This window comes from Harmonia axyridis, chromosome 2, assembly GCF_914767665.1.
Source record: "Harmonia axyridis chromosome 2, icHarAxyr1.1, whole genome shotgun sequence".
In the NCBI taxonomy this organism is placed as follows: domain Eukaryota; kingdom Metazoa; phylum Arthropoda; class Insecta; order Coleoptera; family Coccinellidae; genus Harmonia; species Harmonia axyridis.
The window spans coordinates 29,192,620-29,206,128 of NC_059502.1; the positions used below are offsets into that span (position 1 = coordinate 29,192,620).

At 34.8% G+C, this 13,509-nt stretch overlaps 1 protein-coding gene across 2 annotated transcripts; it reads right to left on the bottom strand.

The window, feature by feature from the left end:
• Positions 1 to 1,975: 1,975 nt before the first annotated feature.
• Positions 1,976 to 13,178, bottom strand: LOC123674215. Of its 2 annotated transcripts, XM_045609134.1 has the most exons (4): positions 12,976 to 13,178; positions 6,711 to 7,061; positions 2,337 to 3,568; positions 1,976 to 2,215 (listed from the first exon to the last, which is right to left on the bottom strand). In XM_045609134.1, exons 1-4 carry the CDS (start codon positions 13,033 to 13,035, stop codon positions 2,146 to 2,148), a joined length of 1,713 nt encoding a protein of 570 aa, XP_045465090.1. In that variant the 5' UTR covers positions 13,036 to 13,178; the 3' UTR covers positions 1,976 to 2,145. The 2 variants fall into 2 exon arrangements, with proteins under 2 accessions (XP_045465090.1, XP_045465089.1); XM_045609133.1 differs by having other exon boundaries at positions 1,976 to 3,568; positions 12,976 to 13,174.
• Positions 13,179 to 13,509: the final 331 nt, after the last annotated feature.

Here is a 13,509-nt window from a genome sequence, read left to right on the forward strand (position 1 = left end):
ATTACAAATATTTGAATTCATTCCAGTAAATGTTTCGTGTTTTGTTTCACGACTTTGCACGATCAGACTCGATTACACATCGCTTTTGATTGGTCAGTATCGGGTTTTATTTAATGTATCCAATCAAAATCAACGGAAATGACAAGTATGACATTGCGGCGCCGCCACGAACTAAAACTAATATTTTCAATTTGGTCGAATTCAAATTCATTCAAAATTTGACGAGTGCATTCACCATGTTTTTAGACATCTTAACCTCAAGGTAATGCACCTATTCTACCCTAGTTTGTCTTATCTTCAGACAACATTTCCGAATTCATCTCAAACATCGTGCTCTTATAATTCTATACAACGATCAGTTCATCATCGTTAATAGCGTTCCTTGATAATATATTACAGGTCGAGAATAAAGAATAATCAAATTATAACACCGTAGAATGACATAGTATCATTTTTGATGTAACAGCGAAAGCTACTCACGTCACAAATTTTCTGAACGAATCGACATCTGAGTCCCATACATACGCAAAAATATTATTTTCAACTCAAGGGTTTGAAAAGTGTGCGCCTATGGTTTATGACTGTTTTGCAATTATCTCTGGCCAAGCGTTTTTATAGACTAGTTCAAGTGACTTTGGATATACTATAACAGTTTATCGAATCTTTATTGATCTTCTCTACAGATTGGGTAAATAAGTAGGTATCAAAATTCATAATTAATTATTTATTCATCACAGCTCACTGGATCTTAAAATAATTTGAATTTTCCTGAGGATTACTGAAAAATTGTTTGACAAGAACCGATAAGAAACCATAAAGTGTAGTAATGGACCACAGCTTCTTTTTACATTTTACTAAACTACCAGTGGTTACCAAAAAAAAGTTCTGGTGGAAAGAAAGCGGGCACTCTTCCAAAAAAAAATATCATGCAAATAGATTTGCATTGAAAAATCTATGCCAAAGAACCAGGCAGCAGCCTAATGGAAAAATTGTTACCGATTAAGTTTTCTGAATTTTTCGTATGTCTAAAATGATTACCTTATGGGTAAACAATATTTGACGCGCAAAAGTGTTTCTTCGAGATTTTTCCTACGAGAAATGCCATTTCCAACTTCGATACCGAAGGTGCTATGAGAAAAAACTTAAACTTTAACATTTGTATCTCGAAAACAAATAGTTTCCGGACCCATGTTACAGGACTTTATTTCTTAAAATGATTTTTCATTTTCGTTTGTACCTCCAATTTAGAAACACCCTGTACAGTCAATTCAAAACTGATGTTTTTACAATTAAATTGCAATTTGAATGAAACACATTAAATTGTAAAACACAGCACAGACAATTTTTCGATGCAAATAACTCAGTTCAGTTCTTTGATAACTGCAGTAATCAAATTTTTAGAGGAAAATGATACAAAAAACCGAAAACATCGGGTAAGTGTATACCGATGACGAATGCAAAAATCACAGATGGCAAAACAAGGGGTCGCGGGCGAAACGGGTAGATAAAGGAAAATAATAAACCTCGGACATATACTTGCGCGTAGTGTTGCAAAAGTATCATCTTGAAAATGATAATGAACTCATAAACCGTAAAAGGCTTCGATTTTTTGCTGCCGTGTCGATTTTAAGGAAAAGTAAAAAGAGTATCGGTTCATTCTATGGAAGAATTTTCGTTCTTCGTCTTTGAGAGAATTCTGAAATTTTGTATTTTGGAAATCTTGGGGGGATAATTTACCCCCAGTACCCCCTATTTCTACGCCCTTGAAAATTGGTGATCTTAAATATTCAATCATAATTATTCAAAACATATGTAAGTTTGACATCAAATACATAGATAAAGTAAAGTTGTAATATCAAGTTGTCTAGAATAATACATCTAAACATATTTCAATTTAGAAATTTTTTTAAATATTCTTTTAGATTGCAGGCAATAATTAATCATTCGCTAAATTTTACCGAATAATGTACTTCAATTGGGATGAATATATGTTTATTTATTTACACTAATTGATTCCAATTTTCTAGTTAATGTACAAAATCAATGTACCTATTCGATTACCAAATATTTCGATCTGCCATTTTTCAATTATTGATTCACTGAGATTTCAAAGTCTAGTTGCTTCTGAACTTGTAGATACTTGTTTTAATGTTGAATTTTTAACACTATAATATGTATTTGGATCCTCTGATGTACTAGAATTCCGTTTTGGACTCTGGAAAAATCTTGTTTCAGTACCAGGTGATAGAGGGTTCAGAGAGTCACAAGAATTGTTTGAATCGGCGTATTTTTGGTAAGATAATAAACTTTCTGTAGATCTATTTGTGTTAAAATACCTTCTTTGTGTATGAGGAGTGTACTGAGGAGTTTGTGCTGAGCAGAAATTTGTTTTTTCCATTCTCGCACATTGTGTTCCTTGAGATTTCTTACTAGAATTCGATCTTGTGCTTCCTGCCTTATTCTTACTAACGGAATCAATGTAACCGTATCCTCCAAAGCCATAACCCCCGAATGCTTTAGTCTCTAAACTATCCCAGGACTTGGGTTTGACAACATTATATTGCACATAGACAGTTTCATTGGCATGAGGATAATTTTGACACTCGTATTTAAATTTACCACTAGAATTTTTTGAAGGTTTAATATCACAGGAACCATTCCAGTATAGTGTATCTGTGCTAAGAGAAGTGGTATAGCTTCCAGAACTTTCCCCAGTTGTAGTTGGTGCAATGGCACTTTGCTCGCTGGATGTGAATGAATGTAAACTACATTGACTTACAAGACCAGGTCCAATATGAAAATTTTTTCTAGGTACGTAAAACGTTTGACTAGAAGGTGACACTTGAGATGTTTGAGAATGCGGTCTAGATCTTGGAGGCCTTTGGTTTTGTGGCGGTAAATCACATTGTGTTTCTTCGCTCTTAGAATCCCTCCGCTTCATTGAATCCTTATGATGTTTTGAGCGTCTTCTGTTGGAAGGTACACAGTGAGGGTTACAACAAGGACTTGCTAGATCATAGGCATCCAAACTAACGTTGTCTGAGTTGTTGGGTACTTGAACGCAAGAATTGCATAGATTTCCAGAGTAGACATGACAAGTATTCTTTTTCTCTTTTTCCATACAAAATTTCGTTTGATTACCTTTATTTTGTTTAGTCACCGGAGTTTCACTGGGCGTTTTGACTAGGAGATGATGTTCATTAATGCTTTTTCCATCATCGAAAGCTAAAAGATATTCACTACTATTGTTTGTGGGCTGTAAAATATAGCCATAATGGGGGTCTAAATAACGGTATGCTAAAATCAAAGAAGAATTTCGTTGTTTTTCCGGTAACTTGGCCACATCTTCAGTTGATACGGTGGTTCTACAGTAAGGATAAGGAGTTTGAGTCGGAGATTCTGGATCTCCAGATGAGTTTTGTTGTGAGTATTTTTTTCTAGCTGGAAGACTGTGAGTTCTCCATTTTCCTTCAATTAATTGCCTTTCTTGTGTACACAGTTTCTCCAGTTCCAACATTTTTCCTTGCAGAGTCCTCTGTAGTTGTATGTAGCGTATATGAAGTTCAACCTGAAACAAATTCGAATTTATATCTACAATTCATTTTGATTTTATCAAAAACAGGTCGGTATATAATGGTGTAGCCCAGTGGCGTACCCAGACATAAGCTTTGGGGGGTGGGATAAAGTAAAAAAAAATTTGGTTATTCGTTTCCGATGTCCTTTGAATTTACAGATACTTCATGAGATTGTCGAAAAGTGAGCTGTTATATTCAGACGCAAAAAACTTGAAGATTCGCTTGTATAAATTTTGCTTTTTTTGAGGAAGTTTTCGAAAAAGTTTGCTTATTCATTGTTACTTCGTCTTTTTATCAAAGAATGTCTTTAGTTGTGTTAAATTTTAACTATTATTCGACAATTATTCTTCACAATTCAATTGACAAACTACTTCAAAAAAAACTTATGTCAAAAACACTGAACTGTTCCTCCTCTGATCTAACTATATGAAAAAATACATATATGTACAGAGTGAAGAGCAACATTTTTCAGTTTCAGCTTCTCTCACTCTAGCCATCTTCCATCTCGATTCTGCACAACTTTGCAACCGGGCGCTTGAATACTCCGTTACTAGTTCTGACTACTCGAACTCGTCCATCAGGGCCTGGATAAAGTGTCTCTACTCTTCCTAACTTCCACTGTCTTCTTGGACAATTTCCTTCAACAATGATGACTATGTCATTGATATTCAGCTGCTTTCCGTCATTATTCCATTTAGGCAAGTATTCTTTGGTCCACCGTTTCCAAAAACAATCGACTATTTTCTGTGATTTGGCCCACTCTTTCCTGAAGTCTTTCATTTTTGAAAAATCAGTGATATAACTAGATGATCCTAGTAAAAAATGCTTTGGGGTCAGGGACTCTAAATCATTTGGGTTTTTTGAAACTTTTGTTAATGGTCTCGTATTTATGATATTTTCACACTCGGCAAATATTGTCAGCAGAAGTTCATCTTTAAGAACTTGTCCATTCAAAATGGTGTAGAATGCTTTTTTCACGGACTGCACCATGCGTTCCCAGACACCACCCATGTGTGGTGACGCTGGTGCCAAAAATTTCCAGTCGATACCTTCCTGTGTGAAGGTGTCAGTGATTTTGCCTGGTCATTATGGTTTTTCAGACGACTTTTACTTGACAATGGCGATACATCTTATGTCTTCCCCAAAACTCTCCTGCTGGCGCCGTTTGATCAAAAGGTTTTCAGATTTTTGAATCTCAGAAACTTCCAACTACCCAAGAAAAAACTCTGTTGCTTCTTCTCAGTCTGTCCAGAAGAATATCTACGAGTCTCAACATCCAAGCAGTAACGCGTATCAACCGAGTCCATTTTGAAAATCGGTTGATATCAGGCAGATATGATTCTTCTTCTGTAGTAACTGCTGTTATTTCAATTTCTTCATATGGAAGATCTTCCAAATTCACAATATTCTTCTTGGGCCATAAGGTGTTGTCCAATTCATACAAGAAATCAGGACCTTTAAACCAACTTGCGTAGGTCGTCTTATTGCCGTCGTCTTTGTTGTAGGTTCTGGTGGCAATATCGGCCGAATTCAACTTTAAGGGAATCCAATTCCAGTTGCTGATGTTTGTTAATTCTTGGATCTCTCCGATGCGGTGACTTTCGAACTGTCCCAATTTGACAGTATGTGCAAATTTATTGCGTTTTCATAGAAAATACTCAAAAGCCCAATTTCATTGGTCTACCAAGCGAGGTATGGGCAAAGTGCCGTGGGGTATAATATTTCCCACAGTATGAGCAATACATAGTACTGAAATTGAGTAAGCTGTACAACTGCTATGAAAAGTAGAGTATTCTCCACAGCTTACTCAATTCCAAAACTATGTATTGCTCATACTATTGGAAATATTATTCCCCACAGCACTTTGCACACACCTCGCTTGGTAGACCAATGAAATTGGGCATTCGAGTCGTTTCTATAGAAACGCAATAAATTAGCACATACTGTCAACGAAGGCCATTTTGATTTCAATCAAGTCCATTACTTGAATTATTGAAATTTGTGCAGTTGTAGGAAAAGTATAGTGTGCAACATGTGGAGAAAGTCCTTTTCTCGCTCGTGTGTTTGCGGCACTCGCCTTTCAGGCTCGTGCCACAAACTTCCACACTCGCGAGAAAAGTTGAACTTTCCCCTCTTGTTGCACAATATACTATATCAATGTTCGCTAAATGTATATCTTCTGTGTAGATAAGCTTTATTTTATATTATGTGAGTATTGTATAGTTTTAAACCTTACTTTAAAAGTGGTATATGATGGAGATATTCTTTTCTTAAAATCATGTTTTTTGATAATTCATCCTTGCTGTGAGAATAGTCTGATATGTCACAATGATACTTACCATCCAGGAAAAGTTCATGCAACGGGATAATGGCTAACAAATCATAAAGTTAGAATTTTATGGATAGAAAATGTAATTGATATGATTGTGAACTAGGGTATCAAAATTAAGAGGTGGAAAAAGTTGAATAGCCTAAAGACGGCAAAGCTGTTAATCCGCCACTGTTGAACCAACTTATTTCAAGAGCAGAATAACCTTACCTTAAAGAGGGATTACCAGAACGTGGTTTTCCGCGTATCAGTCAAACTTTAGTAGATATACCTATTTATTTCCCCTCTGGCGCTACTGCGATGACCAAACTTTGTACGGTGTACGAAGTTGTATATTCACCTCATCTCTTTCTTTTTTTGAAGTAAATAAGTAGAAGGCAGCTCTGTACGACAGTCGATTATTTTTTGCACAAAATTATAGTGTGTTGACTTTTGGTAGGTTTTTTTTTACGAATATTTTAAAAATATATCAGTTCTTTGTACATTGTACATATCAGCAATTCTTTTGCGAAAACGAAAAGTTACCGAAAAGAGTTGTGTTTTATTCGCAAATAAAAATATTTACTTTCTACAATGTAGATTATTGTTTAAGGAAATTATGTGAAAACCCCATAAAAATCGGTGATTTGTAAGAAGGAATATCTCTAATTTCGTTTTGATTCGAGCAGCCACGTGATGGTGTTCCCTTTTAAGATCATTTTGGTGGTTGGACTAGTAGTATGGAATAGTGAATTTCGTTCCTAAGAATCTACTTTCGCAAGTTTTTTTCTAAAGAGGAGATATTTCACATTTATCTACAGACCTACCTTTCTAACACAGTCTTCGAATAAGACGACCATTCTCATTCTTGAATCACAACTCTTAATGAAATTGACTAATGTCTTATGGTCCGCCTTTTCCATGTCGGTACCGTTGATTGACAATATAACGTCACCTTCACGCATTCCAGCGCGATACGCAGAACCATCATAGTCGACATAGTCCACATAAGTGATCATTTCGATTTCTTGCTCTTTCTTGTAATGAATTCCGTAGCTTTGCAAGGTGAAGCCGTAGGATCCGTTCTTTTTTTCAACGATTATAGTACGTCTTCTTCGATCTTCTTCCGGCTTTGTCAGGGTAACTCGATCAGGTTGCACCCTCTCCAGAATTTGTGACTGAAAAAAAAAATTATGTAGTTTTTTTGTTAGGGATGCAACGGAAGTTCATTTCGCCGGTTTACCGGAACCGGAACCAATTATGATTTATTGGAATCGGAACCGGAATAGGAACCGAAATCGTTGGCAAAGGGACAATGGGGATGCCTTTTCAGGTTAAAAATAATATGAACCCTAACATTATTTCTCTCTTTAATTTCATTGAAAAATAAAATTGATTATTCAAAATAATGTAAAATTTAAACAGTTTTTACACCTTGCGAATCCAAAAGAAGCATATTATACTATTATATTTTTCGAGAGGGGATAAAATATCAAAATGAGATGAGAGCTTATATAGAAAAAGAAAATTACCCAATATTTTCGTGACCACAAAACAAATGGTGTTAAGATTTCGGGTGTATTGATATGCATTACCAATTTCAACATCTATGCGGAATTTCAAGCTGATCACATTGGCGATCAGAACCATAGAAAATTCAAGAAAAATATCGGAAAAATTACCTACAGATCCTATCGGTTAAGATTTCGCACATGTATATAAAATTGATATTTCAAACTCCTTGAAGAATTTTCGATGACAATTCAACTAGAATCATAAAAACATTGAGAAGAATATCGAAAAAAAACTTCTGGTTGAATGGCTACGTCAACAAACAAAACTGCCGCATTTGGAGTGAAGCTAATCCTCAAGTGTATGTCGAAACACCGTTACATCCAGAAAAACTGACTGTTTGGTGCGCTTTATGGGCTGGTGGAATCATTGGTCCGTACTTCTTCAAAAACGATGATGGCCAGAACGTTACAGTCAATGGTGATCGGTATAGAGCCATGATTACTAACTTTTTCATTCCTGAATTGAACAACCATGATGTCCAGGAGCTGTGGTTCCAACAAGACGGCGCAACATGTCACACAGCTCGTGCCACATTCGATTTATTGGAAGACAAGTTTGGTGACCGCCTAATTTCACGTTTTGGACCAATTGGCCTCCAAGATCTTGTGATTTAACACTGCTAGACTACTTTCTGTGGGGCTATGTAAACTCATTGGTCTATGCGGATAAGCCAGAAACCCTTGACCATTTGGAAGACAACATTCGCCGTGTTATTGCCGATATACGGCCACAAATGTTGGAAAAGTCATCAAAAATTGGACGTCCAGATTGGACTACATCCGAGCCAGCCTTGTCGGTCATATGCCAGAAATCATATTCAAAATGTAATGCCACAAGATTATCTTGCGGATAAATAAAATTCATATCAATCGAATAATCTATCGTTGTTTTATTGCAATTTAAAGTTCTATAGCTCTAAAAAAAAAACATATATAAAAACGATATAGAAGTTTTCTTGCTCTGCTCGCGCAGTGTGCTATATGCTGACTCCATGACAGATCCTCCGTCATATTCACACCCAGATCGTTGTGAGCGGATACATTTTCAATCAGCTGCCCCTCAATAAAATAAGAAAGTCCTGGATTCTTTTTTCCCAAATGTAACACCTTACACTTGTAGACATTTAACGGAAGCAACCAGTTATTACGCCACCTTGTCAGTGTGTTGAGATCCTCCTGTAGGACAGCACGATAGGAAGGATAGTTGAACAACTTCGTAACGTCCGCGTATGAACAAGACTTCACAGACGACGGCAGGTACCGTATTCTCGACAAGTGATCTTTCAAAACGTACACGTTCTTTCAGTGCTAAGAACACTGAATGAACGTATACGTTTTGAAAGATCACTTGTCGAGAATACAGTCCCTGATCCGAAATATAGACAAGGAACAGAATAGGGCCCAGAACTGAACCCCGAGGCACGCCACTTAAAACTTCCCTCATTGTAAACCTAGTTGAGCCTACTCTGACTGAAAACTTCCTGTTTGAAAGGAAGCTCTGGGAACACCCACATGCCGCAGTTTATGCAACAATCTCCTCAAAAGAACGCGATCGAAGGCACGGGCAAAATCGAGGTATATCACATCAACCGATTCACCAGCATCAACAGCTTTTGTCCACATGTTGATGCACTCCAATGAATTAGTGATTTTAGACCTACTCGTAATGAATCCGTGCTGACCCTGAGGTAAGATATTATTGGACGTTAAAAAGGGCAGCACAGCATTAGAAATGATCTTCTCCATTACTTTAACGGCTATTGAAGTTAAAGAGATTAGTCTATAATTTTCAGAGGACACTCGATCATCTCACTTGTATATAGGTGTTACAGATGCCCTTGTCCAACAACTTGGTAAGCGGTGAGATCTGAGAAAGGCTTTCATTATCTTGGAAAGTGGACAAGCAAGGGATCTCACGCAGCTCTTAAATAACTTCATAGATAAGCCATCCATACCAGGTGCAGTGCTAGTCTTGAAGGATCCGATGACTAGTTTAACTGCCTCAGGAGTTATACCAAAAGACTCCATCAAAATTTCAGTTCTTTCGTCTAGTTCATGCACATCGAACTTAAGCTGCCCAGTATCTCAATTTTTCGCTTTAACTAGCTTTGATGAAATTTTGATATTAAGATTCAGGTTGATACAACATTCCATAAGAATTTTAGCCTTTTTGAATATATACGGTGTGCGTTTCGCATATGTGAATCGGAACTTCTCGAAAGATGTGGAGTGCTGACTTCTTAGAAGATCGAGGTAGCATATTACCTCACCTATTAGCAGATTTTTCATTTGATATTTTCATACCCCTTTCCTTGATGCGTTTCCATATGAATTATTACAAAACTGATTTAGTTTAAATATTTGCGAAAACTATCGGCTTCTGATGAATGAATAATACAATATTTATGTCTCATTGTTCATGATAACTATGTATTATATTTTGTATTTATATCAGGGAGGATTCATATCCATATATTGCATGGTTAATTACAAATTGTTTTGATATCACTTTTCTCCAATGATGGATCTGAATCTAATATAAAATTCTGATCATTACCCACCTTTTAACAAATAGGTTCCTTTGTTATTGAACTATAATTAATTTATTTAAACAGGTAGACATGCATCTTATTGTTTTTTATAGATACCTATATATTTTCATTACGACTGAAGATTGTGTAAAACATAATTGGGATGTCGAAAAATGATAATATTGAAATGAGAATTTTCGAATTTTTTGTTGAGAGAACTTATTGTAAAAAAAAACACTGCGAATGTTATACTGTTTTAGACTATCATTTATTATTTTCTCCTATTAGGTAAATGTAGGTAATATCGAAATCATTGAAAAAAAATGCTTTATGAAAGAATAGTTATTTATAATACAAGTGCAGAAGGCATTGATATTCTTCCACGAGTTCAAAATTCAAAAACGAGCCACGAAGTGGCGAGTTTTGGAATGAACGAGTGGTAGAATGAGCCTTCTGTACGAGTATTATACATTATTTTCTCTAATTCATTGCATTTTCATTGAAATTAATGAAATATATCCATAAATATAATTTAGTGATTTTTGCATTGAAAAATGTTGGTTGGCTGAACTGATTTCTTCAAGGCAAATTGATGAATTGACAGATAAAGCCGTGGCGGAAAGTTCGGAGTACCAACATAGAATAATAAAATAAAACCATGAAAACTGTGCGTTTCTGATATATTCTCGCACGATTTTGTTCTACAAGATGTGGAAGAATGAACGGAATAACCACAGAATTGGAGAAAAAAACTTCTGATATCCAATAATGAACTTTTGATATCATTTAAGAGCAAAATTGTTCAACTCCTAGAGATATATACAGTTCACGTTTTGGAATGTATGGAATATAGAAATCGAATAAAAAAAAACTGTTTCTGCCGTCCAGAGCTTTTCTCGTGAAATATATTTAGCTAATATAAGAGCTATTCGTGTTGGTATGCCTTATTCATCTTTCTAGTTTGAGTACGCGATTCATCAATTTTGAAGGCTGAAAATCAATAAACAGTAAAGGTTCTTCTCGAAAAAAAAAATATATAGGTATACATCATGTGATAATCTACAGGGTGGTATTTCTTTTATAACAGTGCCCGCTTTTTTCCTCCAGAACCTTTTTTTTGTGGTGCACTGGTAGTTTAGTAAAATGTAAAAAGAAACTGTGATCCAGTACTACATGGTTTCTTGTCGGTTCTTGTCAGACAATTCTTCAGTAATCCACTTAGGAAGCTATGATGAATGAATTATAAATTTTGGAACATATCATTTACCCAATATGTAGCGAAGATTTTTAAAAATTCGATAAACTAGTATAATCATCCCAAAAAAGTATAAGAAACATCATGAATATCGGAAACAAAGTATTTGCAGGACTTTTTTCCATAAAATTGTCCAAGGAATCTCTCATTTGCCTTTACACCTCCAATTTGGGAAAACCCTGTATATTTGGTTGGCACGAAATCGTAGAGGAAAACAAATCAGATCAATTAATCAAGAATTAATTCAAACAAAATTGCAGATATTGCAAAAGCTATTTCCATGAATGTTGGTTTCAAGTTCAGTTGCCGTAACGCATTAATTATTCAAAAACTGATTGATTAATTGTAAATATCAACGTGTAATAATGACATGGATGTTTTTTATCATAAGTTTGTAGTCCAAGTTTTTTCGCAGTACCTAGGTAATGATTTTGTGGATATTTTATTCGGAATTCAGTAGAAACCTTGGGTTTGAACCATACAGTATGATAATTTTTCGTAATCGGATAAAAATAAACCATTGTGCAAATTTTTGGTCAAATATTCTTAAATCTTAACCTTTGCAATAATTTAAGAAATAATTTTTTTTACAACACCTTTCTAAAATATAATCAAGATTATTTATCTTTTTATGCAATGTATGTGAGGAATCCAAAAACGGAATAGAAGACTAACTGTCTGTTCGTCATATCCGTCACTTTTCTCAGAAATCATTTCATGCTTTTGGCATGAAATGGGCAAAACATATAGGTATCTTACTATTAATACTTAATAATACCTATATTTGTTATCTTGAAGCTCTAGAACGCTAATTTTAACCTCGATATGCACTTAAAGATTTTTATAACAGTTGGAGAAGACAGAATATTGTATAAAATTGACAATATTTTACGTTTTAGTTGTTTAGTCATGGAATATAGTTTTCAAAATTAAATGTTATAGATGCCATTGCAATTTAAAATCGATTGAGCATTCAGAAAAACTCGTAAAATTGAATTAATTCTGTTGCGCAAGGAAAATGTTTCCGTTTTCGAGAAAACTGTGTGTTTAAATTTGAAAAACATTGGTAAGAAATTGTCTTTACCAATATTTAATTTCGGAAATCCATCGAATTTGCATATTTTTATTTTTGGAAAATCGGTTTTTTCATAATAACATTCCTTTAACATCTTCCGATAGCCCGTGAAAAACACTATCATATTTAAGGTACACTTTTCAATCTATCTGAATGAATAAAACACAAAATCAATTGACCCGCTTACTTGAAACACACTGTACGTGTAGAATTATTCTTTATTGAAAATGTCACTGTTAGTAATTCTTTCTTCTTGAATTATTCTAAGGAATTCTTAGTGTAAATACTAATGCAAAGGGAAAATGATCTCATTGGAATATTTCAACTAGAGAACTAGGAAATCTCACTTATCATTACAAATTTAATTCAATATGAAATAACATAATCTAGAAAAAGTTCATATAGTCGGAAAATATTCCTATCGGAGTTGTATATCTATTGTTAATATTGCAGATACACATAGTTAATTTTATGAATTGAAAATGTAGAGAAACCTACAAATTTTTATTATGGGAGTAAAATCATATCTACAAGAAATAATCGATAACTTCTTTCGGTGAAAATGAGGTGTTTCATAGTGCTCGAGTTAAACTCTATTTTCCTGCACTATTTACACTGATCGTAAGGAGGAATTGATAATATTGGAAAAACACTTACTGCCGATGAAGTACAATCATCGTCACTCTGCTCAATTAATGATTGATTCTGTCGTCTCATTTTTCAGAGAAAACTGTATTCTTCAGGTAACGCACTCGAACTCATAAGGCAAACGATATAACAAGAAAATTATTGTCTCCATTTTCTAACAGCTGTTTTGACATAAATGCTCGATAGTGTTATGCTGCGTTCCCAACGTCGGGACGCCAACGATTTGCATTGTCCTCGCGAAAACGCACGAAATTTCCCGGATACGTACGGAAATCGACGCTAGGCGCCACATGAATTACTAGCGTCGTTGTTTCAGGAAAAACTTCACTACAGCTAGTCTCTTACTTATAGCAAATAACATTCAAACTTTTAGATATAAAGTGTGTTTTCTTCCAGAACAGGGCGGAAAAAGACAGGAATAGTAAAGTTAAATTTAAAATTTAAAAAGTTAATTAAAACAAAAATTCGAAATTTTTAGCGTTTTTCAAATGGATGTATTTTCGATAAAAATAATCCAATCCGAATTTGAAAAAAAACTTTTTG

Bases quoted from the DNA above. Each gene is read 5' to 3' on its own strand.
- LOC123674215 (XM_045609133.1), bottom strand. From the start codon at position 13,035: ATGAGACGACAGAATCAATCATTAATTGAGCAGAGTGACGATGATTGT. The intron at 7,062-12,975 runs GTAAGTGTTTTT...TTTTTTTTTCAG, and splicing joins ATGATTGTACTTCATCGGCA to TCACAAATTCTGGAGAGGGT. The intron at 3,569-6,710 runs GTAGGTCTGTAG...AATTTGTTTCAG, and splicing joins TCGAAGACTGTGTTAGAAAG to GTTGAACTTCATATACGCTA.